At 34.5% G+C, this 14,399-nt stretch overlaps 2 protein-coding genes across 2 annotated transcripts; one reads left to right on the forward strand and one right to left on the reverse strand.

The window, feature by feature from the left end:
• Nucleotides 1-5,008: 5,008 nt before the first annotated feature.
• On the reverse strand, nt 5,009-9,607 carry LOC110864363 (3'-5' RNA helicase YTHDC2). Its single transcript, XM_022113412.2, has 8 exons — nt 9,475-9,607; nt 8,104-8,194; nt 7,665-7,894; nt 7,342-7,593; nt 6,432-6,728; nt 5,568-5,624; nt 5,393-5,454; nt 5,009-5,321 (listed from the first exon to the last, which is right to left on the reverse strand). The coding sequence occupies exons 2-8, from the start codon at nt 8,177-8,179 to the stop codon at nt 5,213-5,215; spliced, it is 1,083 nt and encodes a 360-aa protein (XP_021969104.1). The 5' UTR covers nt 8,180-8,194; nt 9,475-9,607; the 3' UTR covers nt 5,009-5,212.
• A 2,415-nt stretch (nt 9,608-12,022) lies between these two features.
• LOC110864362 (expansin-A7) lies at nt 12,023-13,972 on the forward strand. The gene is made up of 3 exons (XM_022113411.2): nt 12,023-12,223; nt 12,534-12,843; nt 13,497-13,972. Exons 1-3 carry the CDS (start codon nt 12,037-12,039, stop codon nt 13,807-13,809), a joined length of 810 nt encoding a protein of 269 aa, XP_021969103.1. The 5' UTR covers nt 12,023-12,036; the 3' UTR covers nt 13,810-13,972.
• Nucleotides 13,973-14,399: the final 427 nt, after the last annotated feature.

Here is a 14,399-nt window from a genome sequence, read left to right on the forward strand (position 1 = left end):
CATTTCACTTCCCATTTCAAGGCAGTGAAGTTAGCTTCTTCAACAGCGGCAGACTACCAAGGAAAATGTACATATTAATAAAAACATTAAAATAAAATAAAAAGTAAATTACTATTTTTGGACTTGAGGGTTAAACTGGTTAAACAACAGGGCTTCATGATGTTGGAACGTAATGTAAACAGCTACGGAGGAATTTGCGGAATAACGCTGGAAGCGTATTGCCCGATTAAGAAGGGTTTGCACGTGCCCAAATTTGCGATTTGGTCGATCAAGACCGGAGCTTATTAACCATGACTTCCAGATTATGCTTTGGTTAAGATTTAGACTTTTGAGAATTGAATTTGTTTTGGTTGATGGTATGTAAGTTGACTATTTTGATTTTGTACTTTCGTATTCAAGTATTTATTTTGGGCTTAGTTGTTCTGTTGTGACCTCCTGTTCCATGTCTTGCTGCGGGGTTTGCTAGCTTGCGACGTTTAGACCTGTTTTGCTGCGTAATAAAAACCATTGGTTGGCATTAGGTACGTGTTTTAGTTACTAGTACACGCGTCTATTGTTGTGACATACATAACGTAATAGTTATTTACAAAGCATACAAAAGTCACACTAGGAACGGTTTAACGTAGTTTTAGTTACTGTTTGGTCTGCGCTTCATGGTGGTCGAGCAGGTATGAAATTACAACCACTGGGACCAAATGTGTAATTAGTGAACCCTTGGGACCAATTCTGCATTTTTCGCAAACCACAGGGACCAACCAAGCATTTAACTCGATAATATGTTACATACATACTAATTTCTATACAATACAAATACCAAGGAGGGAAATAGTGTCAGGCGGCTCATTGGTCCAGCCAAATTACAATTTTTCCCCATTTAAATTTACAATTTTGCCATGGGTTTTGTTTTTTTTCTCTCGGCCAAATTACGATTTTGCCCCCAGTTCAAGTTCACAGTTTTGCCATCGTTTTTTGTTTTTTTTTTTCTATCAAATTATGATTTTGCCCCCATGTAAAATTATAATCATGCCATAGTTTTTTTTTTTTTTTTTTTTTTTGACAAAACTATGGTAGTGTTTTGTTTTGGTTTATATTTTTTTACAAAACTATGGTAGTGTTTTGTTATAAATAGTCGAATCGGTATAATTTTTATTCTGCTAGACGGTTGCATGTGACACGCTCATTTGTCCTGTCCTGAATAATTACAATTTTTCCCACAGTTTAAAATTATAGTTTTTCCATCGTTTTAATTTTTTTAGCAAAAGTATGGTAGTGTTTCGTTTTAATTGGTTGACTCGATGTAATTTTTTAAGATCGTGTTATGAGTAAGTAGTATATAACCGAAATACAGACGTACATGTTATGAAAGAGAAATATTCGACTTAGTGCCACGGAACGCGGGCGAGACAAAAACTAGTTAAGATACAAGATACGACACACATGTGAAGTTGTGAACTAGTATTTAAAACAAAATAAATGTGGTCATTTTTTATTAAGATGTTCCTCAAAATATAATAAAGAGTTAATTACTGTTTTCGTCCCTGTGGTTTGTAAAATATCACTATTTCAGTCCATTAGTTTAAAAGTTGCGATTTCAGTCCCTATGGTTTCACTTTCATAACCATTTCAGTCCCTGTGGTTTTACTTTCGTAACCATTTCAGTCCCTGTGGTTTCACTTTCGTAACCATTTCAATCCATTTATTCTGTAAGTACAGTGACTGAAATGGTTACGAGGTGGACTGAAATGATTATGAAAGTGAAACCACAGGGACTGAAATCGCAATTTTTAAACTGTTGGATTGAAATAGTGATTTTTGACAAATCACAAGGACGAAAACAGTAATTAACTCTATAATAAAATAACTTTAAAAAACAATATGTACCTCATACAGGCGATCATCTGGTTCCGGTATACAGATTTCTTTAAACAGAGAAATCACGGTCAAAGAGTTTACACGAAACAAGTAAAACCATTTGATATTCAGCTACAACGATCGTCGACTCCTGCGATTTTACAAACTATGAATTAAAAAATTGTAGAAATATTAAAACGAGTAAAAGGAAAAGGCTGAGTCAGAAAATGGAATTAAAAAGGCTGTATCGGAAAATGGAAATCAAACCAGACCGAAAGGAATGCTTGAACAACTGGCTTATGGAGTTGAAGAATGGTGTCGTGATGGAGAAGAATAAGATGCAGCAGCGAGCAAGTATTAAGGTTATAAAAACAAATGGGCTGGTTATAATGCAAAACTTTGAAAAATAAATAAATATTAACATCAAGCATTTGTTAGTCGATTTGTAAACCAAGAATCATTTTTGTCTTGTTCTTGTTGTACATTATTTGGCAATTAAAAGAATTCGCTGATATACTCAAAAGAAAACGTTATGTTGAAAGAATCGTGGGGATTTTCAAGGTGTTGTTTTATTTTAAAGTTAATGAAACTTTAATTTTTTGTTAATCATTTGAAACCTCCTGATTTCGACCATAATCAATATCAATTTACTCCTAATAATTCAGATAAAAACTTACAACTAAATTACCCTGGTTTCAGATCCAAAAAATCAATTTCTTCACCACAAATGTAAAGTAATTAAAATCAAAACAATTAAAAGAGTTTGTGTTACCTATCAACATACCCTAATCACTTGTTCAAGAAGAAACATTAGTTAGTGCAGAAGCCATTAGATCTACTTTTCTTTATTTATTACTTTAATTTTTTTTAGCATTTTACTTTTAATAAACTGTATCATTTTTCAACTTTTAGGTTGCAGAAGCCATTATAAATTTGCCGATGAAAAAAAAAAAAAAAAAAAAATGTTAGTGCAGTTGAAAAGCTACGATCTCCTATCAGAATTAACAACCTTGTGTTCAATACCAAGTAGCAGACAGTGCAAACACAACTCATAAACAAAGCATAAAAGAGGTTTCATAAATATCACAATGCTAAGTGTAGTCAAATCTCGAAAAACTGTAAAACAAAGCAAAAAAAAAAAACAAAAAAATAAATAAATAAGAAACAACAGCAGCAGCAGCATTGATTATTACCTTTTGAAGATGATTCTATCTCCGGTATGGCTCCGGCAGCAACGAGCAACAGCAGAGATGGTGATTCTGTTTTGTTGTTGAGATGTAAAGGTTTGATGGTAGATATATAGGGGGGAGATGTAAGGGTTGGATATAAACGAAACTGGCATGGTGGATTGGGGGTAATTGAAGGCGGTAGTTGGAGGATTAATGGTGCTAGTATTAACGAAGCTGTTCTGTTTTGCTGCAGATTGATGATGAAGGCGGCTGGTAACCTTAATTGATGAACAGAGGTTTGATTTGATGGGTTGAAAGATGAATTGAAGTTAATGTTGTTGAAGATGGGGTAGGAGGCATGCATTAATGATGAAGATCTGTTGAAAGATGAAGATATGTTTGTTGTTGAATATGACGGCAGTGTTTGGAGGGGAAGGGTGTAATGGTCATATATTCTTCACAAGTCCTTTTCTATTTAAGAAGTTACAAATCTTAACTTCTCAAATTTGTCTTTTTATTAAAAGGACTTTCTTAGGTAAACACTATTGTTGTAACTTATTAACTTATAAAAGTTAATAAGTTAAAAGGATGTGGAAAAAAAAAACCCCAAACACCCCCATAGTTTGATATCTTGACCTTGCGCGGACTCGAAATCGCCCTAAAATTCCTTTGCTTGAAAACCCTAGAGAAGAGGAGGGGAAGTGTCGAACAGAGGAAAGAAGAAAAAAAACGGGAACCAAAAATAGTCATTATATAAAACTATGAAATATTTATTTGGTGACTTTTTTATGACGATGAAATATTTATTGTTTTTGAAAGACTTTTTTAGCCTTTTATTCAGTTTTTTTAATCCTTTTCTTTTAATAATACGCATTTTTTATGTCACGTAATCTATATCTATACGATATAACAAAAGAAAGCAAGAAAATGACACTTTTTATTATTTCAAGATCATCTAGTATAACTTAATTGTAGATATTATTATTTAATTTAAATTATTAAATTTAATATATGTTTCAAACATTTAAGAACTTACAGATAAAGTTCCATAAATTATCTTATTATTACCGTTAATTTATACTTATCTAATTAATTTAAATATTATTTTGTAGCTATAACCTTATCTAATTGGCTAATTGTTATATGCCTAATCTAAACATTTCAACAATATTTTTAAAACTAATAAATTAAGACCACTATTATTTATATAAAACTTAGGTTCACGTTGTGAGAAAGTCGATGATACAGTTTATCTTCTAATCGATGGTTCAAATGCCTTCATATTTATAAACTTGACAAACATCACAAATTTTGATCATATTTGATATTTTATTTAGAGTAAAATGCACGGATAGTCCCTGTGGTTTGGTGAAATTTCACCTTTAGTCCCTAACTTTTCAGAATTACACTCTTAGTCCTTGTGGTTTGACAGGTTGTTACTCGGATAGTCCCTAAAACGGATGAAGGTTACTCGGATAGTCCCTGTGGTTTAACAAGTTGTTACTCGGATAGTCCCTATGGTTTGACAAGTTGTTACTCGGATAGTCCTTGTCATTTGACACCCACTTAACCAGAAAAACTAACCTCCATCCGCTTTGGGGACTATCCGAGTAACAACTTGTTAAACCACAGGGACTAAGCGTGTAATTTTGAAAAGTTGGGGACTAAAGGTGAAATTTCACCAAACCACAGGGGCTATCCGTGCATTTTACTCTTTTATTTACTTAACCCGTGTAATACAGAGGGTTATAACGTAGTAATAGTCATTATATAAAACTATGAGTGATATTCAACTTGGAACCAAAAACTAAGATCCAATATAAATCGAGATCATTTACATAATTCTTGATTTTTTTCTATATAATGGTAGAAACATCCATAAACTTGATCAAAACGTGAAAACAAATAGTATAGGTGCATTTTATCGGCATACAATTTTCTAGAAAAATAAATAAACACATTAAATTAAAGAATTATAAGCAAATAGATACAAGAAAAGATAAATTACTTGCCTCTAATGGTCACCACTATTTAAATGATAACAAAAACAGTAGAACATGTATTTACAAATTCAGTTTACACATATTATCAATTAAAATGGTACTTTACATATCACCAAAACATTTTCCTTTGTCACATAACTTCGCCGCCCACCAATCAATGAATAAACGGAAACTAACTTCATCCTACTCTCATTTAGAGGACGAATGGTGACGATGATGATCACGACGACTATGATGATCATCATGACTATGGCCATCATGATGGCGAGCCCTCTTCTTTGAGCGGGATCGTGAATAACTGTAACAGTTTTTTTTTTAAATTTTAGTAAAAATTCTGGATGGTTTGGAAGTAAAAGGAAAGATGCTTACGCGTCATCATCGTTCGCTTTGCTAACAGATGAATCTCGACTTTTTCGGGAAGACTCGTTCACCTGTTTAAAACATCTTGTTTACAGATTGGTATGATGTGAAAATAATATATGAAATAAATATGAACTTAAAGAAGTTTACGATAACGAAAATAAACTTAAACAAGCTTACTGACCGATTGATGTGAAATTCGGTTGCCTCTGCTATGCGCTTCGAGGTACTCTTCATATGTCTACATAAGTGCATGAACAATGAGACCATCATAAATTACAGAATATAAAATGTAGAGTAAAACGCCATTTTCGTCCCTGAGGTTTGGCTAGTTTTGCGACTTTCGTCCAAAGATTTGTTTTTCCGCATCTGAATCCAAAAGGTTTGAAATCTTGCCATTTTCAACCGGCTCGTTAACTCCATCCATTTTGTTAACTTAAAGGGCAAATCGGTCTTTTTCACTTTATGTACAAGCATTTAGCATAATGTACAAGTACTCAAAAGACCGAATTTCTCTTTACGTTAACAAAAAAGACAAAAAATACCCCTAACTAAACGAAGAAAAATGGATGGAGTTAACGAGCCGTATGAAAATCGAAGTATCGTCCAAGGGTTTGTTTTTCCGCATCTGAATCCAAAAGGTTTGAAATCTTGCCATTTTCATCCGGCTCGTTAACTCCATCCATTTTTCTCCGCTAAGTTAGGGGTATTTCCGTCTTTTTTGTTAACTTAAAGGGCAATTCGGTCTTTTTCGCTTTATGTACAAGCATTTAGCATAATGTACAAGTACTCAAAAGACCGAATTTCCCTTTACGTTAACAAAAAAAAGACAAAAATACCCCTAACTTAACGGAGAAAAATAGATGGAGTTAACGACCGTATGAAAATCGAAGTATTTCAAACCTTTTGGATCCAGATGCGGAAAAACGAACCTTTGGACGAAAGTCGGAAAACTAGCCAAACCTTAGGGACGAAAATGGCATTTTACTCTAAAATGTAAATGAACTCATTTGTGCATGTTTATAGTAATAAACAAAGAATTACATACCATATCAAGAATATCATCATCGGTAAGAGCATTAGCATGTAGGCTTCTTTCTGCAGACGTATCCCACCCATCATATAACGAAGAACCATCGCCGCCAATATCCACATCATCAACGCTTCTGCTAATAAACGGGTTTTGCGGTGATGCATGCTGGTAGAACGAAGGATACATCAATGGTCCTAAATGCATGGGGCCCATATCTTGTAAACCGCAAAACGTCTGGTTTTCGTCCATTCCACCCTCCCCCTCCCCATCAATCAGTTCACATAGAGCTTCTCCAATATCTTGAGGTAACTCCTGAAACAAATGCATACAAATAATACACACACACACACACACACACATATATATATATTTAGTGGTGCTAAACACAAAATTGTGTCATACATAAGAACCCGAACACGACCCAAATATTCGCGGGTTGACCCGAACACGACCCAAATATTCGCGGGTTGACCCGAACACGACCCATTCAACCCGAATTCTTTTAATTTTTTGATTAATTAATGTATTGAAGTTAAAATTTACTAAAAAAAAACACAAATGTATAAAAAACAATTACATTTAAATTATAAAATGTTATGTCAATATCTCTATTTAAGTTATAATTAAGGTATAAAATACACACCTAATTTAATTTATGACATAAAACATATTGTAAAAAAATATAATACCATATAAATGGTTTAAACAGGTCAACCCGCCAACCCGACCGGATTGACCCGAACCCAACCCGTTTAGCTAAACGTGTTCATGGATTCAACCTGAAACTGACCCAAACGCGTTTAGACTTAAACCCAAACCTGTGAAATTCGTGTTAGGTTCGTGTTGTATTTTCGGATCGTGTCAGAAATTCAAACCCCTATATATATGCATGAATGTACATACGTATGTATGACATTAAACATACCTGGCAATCTCTGCTGATTTTAACCGGTTTGTAGTCATTCAAAGGGTTCTTTAAATGAAGAGTTTTCTGAAACGGCAGGTCATGTAACCGTAGCCATTTTACCTTAAAACTACGACCCCACGGTTTGCTTCCGCCATATCCATTACTCCAAACGTTGTCTCTTCTCCAACCAACCGATGACATCATTTGAGCATACCCTTGAAAGTAGCCGCTCATATTAACACTATATATTAATATCACCTTACCAGAATTCTGCAAGACGTGGGTGCGCACTATTAGAAGGTTCTGGAAGATATTGACAGAGAGGACAATGAACAACTTACGTGATAAGCTTCTTCCAAGATCGGTTCGTTCATCACTTGGGTGGCCCAAATTCCTCTCTGAATTGATAATTGGATGTTTTCGAGGTTTAAACTCTTTATGATGAAATATCTCGTATCACCGGATTTACTCCTTTTATTTGTGTTTGAGGTCCCGACCTGTTCGCAGGAAACGTCTTGATCTTCTGCCCCAGAACGGTAAGCATCCTTGTCTACTTTCTCATTTGGGCTCTCTATAACAACATTCTAGCTCATTCATTTTAACTACTAAAAAAATATTTCGACACATGATCAAATTTTATCATATTTAGTGAGAACAGACAGATTTAACTAATACTTGACATAAATCTAACGTTTTTCAAGAGTGACTAACGGGGGCCCACCATAGATAAAACATCATAGTAAGATTCTTTTTAGAATGAGTTAAGTTTAGTAATGATACCTCGATTGTTTTTATTCTCCACGTCAAGCTTCCAATCAGTCACCGAAGAATCAACAACAGAGTTATCAACAGACATGACCCTTTTTGTTTCCTGATATCATAAAGAGAGTAACACACGCTTTAACATAACAAGATAAAGTGAGATCACTATCAACAAAAGGAAGTAGAAATTCAAACTACCAACTTATAATAAAGAATAAACACAGTTCGAATTAAGCAATTTATTACAAAGAATAAACCAAATTATTGTGTGATAAGTACTGATAACCTTTATTTATTTTAAGTCACTGGCCGTAACTACATAACAAAGATCGAAATTTGGCATCTTTTACGACTGCAATCTTGCTGTTTATTATTCACATTTTGTTTTTTACACGTTCCTGACGATAAATCCCTGCCTTTTTATTCTACATCCCGATACACCTTACTTAGGTTAATCTCGTAAAGCTCCTTATAGATAAATAAATCAGATTCATAGTTGTTAATAGCGAATAGCGACAAACAGCGACAAGGGACCTATATGCTACATAGCGAATAGCGACAAATAGCGACCGCTATTTTATAAATAGCGATACACTAGAAAAAGAATTATGAAAATTTTTATATGTATATTACATCAAAATATCCTGGTATATATGCTATTTTACATGTATATTTAACAGAAACTTATAAATCCAGCTATTTTATAGCTATATCTAATTGCTATTTACATCAAAAAAAAACTAACTGTCGCTATTCACGCTATTGGTCGCTATGACCCAAATAGCGACACTTGGTCGCCTCGCTACATAGCGCGCTATAGCGGTCGCTATAGCCGCTATTGACAACTATGATCAGATTGTAACATCACCAAGTGAATTGACCATCCTACTTCTTGTGTGTACTATGTAGCAATTGAAGTATATTTAAAAAAACGATTCTCGGCATTCGAATTACTAATTGTGACACAAAGTCCCTCATATTTTCAAGGATTACTGTGAACAAACCCTAGAATTCAAATAACTGAACCAACAGGCAACCAAATCATACAGTATCAACACTCAACAAACCTACACTTCACTTGCAAAACACTTTCTATTGAACAACAACAACAACAATATCCAGTGCACGTTAGCACTTGCTGTACGCTTCCTATTGTATCCATCACTTCAATAACAAAACAAACTCTACTGAAACAAGTCATAAACCCTAAACTACAAAACTACAGATTACGGCATTGAAAGTTAAAGCATCAATCAGATTACAGCAACAAACAACACATTCGTCGAAATTTGGTGGTGAAAACGAACTTACACATCGAAATGTGACGAAAAACAGTGAAATTAACACGAAATTTAAGAAACAGATGATGAAATTAACGAGATACAGTACCTTTTTACGAAGAACGATGATTTTCGAGTGGATTTCGATGGTGCGTTCGGATAAGCTGTGCCCTAATTTTGAGAAAAGCCCAAATTTTGGGTTTCGGTTTCGGGTTTTGTATGTTTGGTCCAAAAGCTTTTCAAGTAAGAGATAACAATTTAATAACATGAAAATTAAATTTTGTTTCAAATATATAGGTTAATCTCACGTGTAAATCTACTCTGCTCGGGGCTATCTCATTGACCGTCATAAGACCGTGCCCTTTTGATGCACGGGAATCGGATGGAATTCGTAAACACTCGTCCCCCGTCAGGTTCGAACCCGAGACTAAAACACTGATTCGTCCTTTCACCCAGATGTCCCTCGAAAATGGTCCAAACGGGAATCGAACTTGCGTCTCTATTTGGAAGGGTGGACCTTTTGACCACTGGATTGTTGGACTTTTTTTGAACGGCAAGGAACGAAGTGTCAACCACCGTGACACCGGGCGCTGTGGCCAAGGTCGACTACTCGACCGCCGCCAGCCCCTTGGCTCTCCCCAGATGCGCGGAAACCCGACCTCCACCCAACCGAAGGCACGACAGTGAAATAATTGGTAAAACATTGCCTCTCATCCAAGTCGAACCGGCGCCACCCGTATTCGTTCGTCACCTGGATGCCGTAGAAAATAATGAGAAGAGTGAGAATCGAACCTGGGTCACAAGAAACACCAATTCTTTTCCCAACTATTCCATCACTACCTAATTGGCAGATTGTTGGACTTTTACTTGATACTTTTTTTAGAAGATCATATGTAAAGGATATACAAATTGTTATATGTAAAGGATATACAAATTGTTATGATTGTTTTTGCTTATTTCGACAAACAAAATATCATAAGTTAGACTAAGAAAACTAAGATTAAAAATCTTATAATCGTTTAACTAGAAATATCATTTGTGCTTTCAAATAGTAAAACTCTTTGTAAAGGGTGATGGAAAGAAAAATCATCATTATGGATGTAGGTCATGACCTTTGTGTTTGATTTCAAGAATTTACTACTAAGTACTAACTCGTAGAGACGAGAGAAGCAAAACCGAAAATTGGAAAACATTATTCTTTCAAATTAGAAGCAACCGACACTTCTTGCCCTCCACTATCAATCTTCTCGCATTGTTGTAGTTTCCTATGTTCACTGCCGATCGGACACTTTACTACAGGTCGTCTCACTGATTTTCGCCCTCCACTGACGCGATATAGACCAAATGATTTCGAAAATTGGAAGTGTTGTTTAAAAATTGTAAGGTTGAAATTTATTTATTTACTTGTGATTATTGTTTAATCTTGTTTCTTGGGTAACATCGTGATTTATTGTTTGTTTAATTGTGCAATATGCTATTATGCTAGTATGCAATCTATTAATTGTTATTCTTCTATTAGGAGCTATGGACGATTGAGAAAACCAAAGGCTTTAAGAACATCTAAATTTAGAGGTTTTGAATTCAAGTCTCACAGCTATGGATATTTTTTTTTTTTGAGGGTTATTATTGTTTTAATCGTTTCTCTTATTTAATCATTTTCTCGGACCCGGCCCATATCGTGCACCACCTCCCTCGATTTTAGAGAAATGATAGGAGAGTTAAGTGATCATAGAATACTTAGAATGCTCTTAAAATATTTTTTAAGGTAAGAAGATCAGAGTGGTATGGTTTGTTTCTAATCTTTCATGCTATGTTGTAGTGTTCCACAAATGTGCTACAAGTTCATCCTTCAAACCCCTCACCTCTATATATAAAATTTATACACGTGTTATAATGAAATTTGTTCAAGAATTTCATATTTTGCGTAACACAAGGAGAAACGTGTAATTTACTTAAAATTAAATGGTTTTGACTTTTCCTTTTTTGTTAAGCAGTTTTATGTTCAACCTCGCAATTTTGATCTATAAGAGCTTTACTTTGAGAATCCGTATCCACACTACTACAAAAACTACAATTTGCAACAGTTACAACGATCGTAAATGCACCATCTTGACGGTCACTTATACATTCGCCGCAACAGACCGATGAGACTTTTTTTTTGCTACCAAACTTTTTTTACGCAAAGTATAACTTCTGACTGAATTTTATTTAGTTTTTAAATTTTTTAAGTATAATTTAAATAATTTTACATTTTTTAGTAGTAGTTAGCCATCTTCAGAAACCATACAGAATTCGGATCTTAAAAGATCAAATATTATTCTATGGTCATTAACATATTGCTTCAAAATGTAACGTAAGCCCATTTGAGATAAATATTTTTAATTTATTAGTAACACCCCATGCTTTATCTTTATAATAACAATAAATAAAACCTGCTTGCACGTTGTCACTAAATTTCACCTTGACATTTATACAAACCCTTGTTGCCTACATGTCCAAGTCTTAATTCTTTTTGTTTAATATAAACAAGTCAAAAGTTGACTAAAAACACAACTCTTCGTGAGGGTCACAATTCACAAACTAATTCTTTTCTAGCATTGTATTGGGCCTATAAATATCTCTCAACCGTTTTTGAAGTATAACACGCAAAAAACAACATAAGCACAAAACAATGGCTTCATTCCAACGTTCAACAATGTTTTGCCTCTTCTTTATGATCACAATATTCATCCCGTTTGGATCGGTCTTAGCTGGAGCTGCGTATGCGGTCCCTCGTGCACCTACTGTGTACCGCCCGAGTCCATGGACTCTCGCCCATGCCACGTTTTATGGAGACGAGTCCGCCTCTTCAACCATGGGTACTACTTTATCTTTATACACACACAAAGAGTGTAATTTTTTTGTTTATAAAGGTTTTATCGTTAAAACCGATAAAATAACGCTCGTTATTTCTATTTTATTCTAGGTAAATATTATATCTAACATGACTAGGACATGTTAGGGGCTAACCTATAAATCTATTTTTGTACATAGTACATAAACTCATGTTATCTTTCAAAAATTCGAAAATTCTCATAACGAATTTTTGGGTAGTGGCACAGCTTGTTGCTCGTTTACCTTCTATCTCGATGTGATTTCTTATTTTCAAGATAATATTGAACATATCAGGAGGTGCATGTGGATATGGAAACTTGATGACTAACGGATATGGCACGAACACAGCCGCACTGAGCTCGACAATGTTTAACAACGGTTATGCATGCGGGCAATGTTATCAAATGCGGTGTGTGCAATCTCCATGGTGCTCGAAAGGCATTGCCACGGTCACCGCCACCAACCTCTGCCCTCCAAACTGGTCTCAGGATTCTAACAACGGTGGATGGTGCAACCCGCCTAGGACCCATTTCGACATGGCCAAACCCGCTTTTATGCAAATAGCCCAATGGAAAGCCGGCATTGTCCCCGTCATGTATCGTAGGTATGTTTCTTCGTTGAGTACTAATTGAATAACTAGAGAAAACTAAAACATAATGAATGTTATTTTTTTATATTGAATAACTCTTAATAAGCTCTTTATCTATTTACATATAGATATAGAACAAGATAATTATTAAAGTAAACATATAGATATAATAACGAAATAATGCAATCATATCTAGGTTGCAAACGAAACAAACGTTCGGCGGATAATTCGTGAAGCGTTCGGCGGGAAATTCGTTTGTGTTTGTTCGTTTATTAAATAAATGAACACGAACAAGAAATTCTGTTCGGTTAGTTACATGAACAGAGCCCGTTTCGTAATTCATTTATGTCCGTGAACGTTTGGTAAGGTGTTCGATAGTTCACTAGTGTTTTCAGTTTTTATATTTTATTTAAATACTTCAAAATTTCTACAAATAAAATATTTAATAAGTGTCAGTGTATTATATATTATGTTCATGAACGTTTGTTTGTGTTTGTTTTTTTTCCATTTGTGTTCATGAACATTAGTTTGTTCTCATTTGTATTCATCAACATTCATTTTAGTTCGTCGCATAAACAGTTCGTGAACACATATATTTCTTAACAAACCGCCCTAATCATATCCAAATATATTTCTAATAACTCAGTTATATTCCTTTTTTTGTATAGGGTGCCTTGTGTGAGGAAAGGTGGTCTTAGATTTTCTTTCCAAGGAAATGGCTACTGGTTGCTAGTCTATGTAATGAACGTTGGTGGCGCGGGTGACATCAAGAGCATGTGGGTTAAGGGAACCAAGACGGCTTGGATAAGCATGAGCCATAACTGGGGAGCATCGTATCAAGCTTTTGCAACACTTCGTGGTCAAGCATTGTCGTTTAGGCTAACCTCGTACACAACCAAGCAGACCATAACGGCTTACAATGTCGCCCCGGCTAATTGGAACGTCGGGTTGACTTACCAAGCCAATGTTAACTTTCACTAATCAGTCGACATCAATGTGGTGTTGATTTTTGCCAAAATAGAATTTGTGGCATGTATTTTTCACATTTTAAGTTGTATAACTTTTGTTGTTGATTGTGATACGTATGAACTTGTTTAAGAACGACTAATTATGAGAAAACTTTGACTTGCTTTGGTTTATTGTATATTTTTATGTTGTATTCTGATTATATACAGTTTTGCTATGAACTGTAGTAATTTGTGACCACAATGGGACAATGGTCGTTTAGAGTTTGCTTGATTTAAAATAAAATTTATACTAAGACTTGAATAAAAATTAGCACGACACAAGGGTAATTACGTGGTTGTGAAAATGAGTGTCAAGAAACACCAAAATGAATTTAAAGCAAAAGTAAAATATCTAAATGAGAGTTAAAAGAGTCCCAAATTGAATTTCATGAATTTTTATTAGAAAAATATATGATATTTGACTAATAAAATTAAAATGAGTGTAGATAAAAACAGTATGTTAAAAAAACAACAAAAATATATCATATTTAACCTAGCTCGGTTAAAAAAAAGAAAGAAAAGAAAACTCTATACCAAATTAACATTGTGTTATAAGTTTTGATA

This window comes from Helianthus annuus, chromosome 6, assembly GCF_002127325.2.
Source record: "Helianthus annuus cultivar XRQ/B chromosome 6, HanXRQr2.0-SUNRISE, whole genome shotgun sequence".
Taxonomy (NCBI): domain Eukaryota; kingdom Viridiplantae; phylum Streptophyta; class Magnoliopsida; order Asterales; family Asteraceae; genus Helianthus; species Helianthus annuus.

What these genes read in the sequence shown, in the direction of transcription:
- LOC110864363 (XM_022113412.2), bottom strand. Translation starts at nt 8,179, where the DNA reads ATGTCTGTTGATAACTCTGTTGTTGATTCTTCGGTGACTGATTGGAAG. An exon ending in GGAGAATAAAAACAATCGAG is followed by an intron (nt 7,895 to 8,103) that starts GTATCATTACTA and finishes ATGTTGTTATAG; the next exon opens with AGAGCCCAAATGAGAAAGTA. An exon ending in TCTTGGAAGAAGCTTATCAC is followed by an intron (nt 7,594 to 7,664) that starts GTAAGTTGTTCA and finishes CACGTCTTGCAG; the next exon opens with AATTCTGGTAAGGTGATATT.
- LOC110864362 (XM_022113411.2), top strand. Translation starts at nt 12,037, where the DNA reads ATGGCTTCATTCCAACGTTCAACAATGTTTTGCCTCTTCTTTATGATC. An exon ending in GTCCGCCTCTTCAACCATGG is followed by an intron (nt 12,224 to 12,533) that starts GTACTACTTTAT and finishes TGAACATATCAG; the next exon opens with GAGGTGCATGTGGATATGGA. An exon ending in GTCCCCGTCATGTATCGTAG is followed by an intron (nt 12,844 to 13,496) that starts GTATGTTTCTTC and finishes TTTTTTGTATAG; the next exon opens with GGTGCCTTGTGTGAGGAAAG.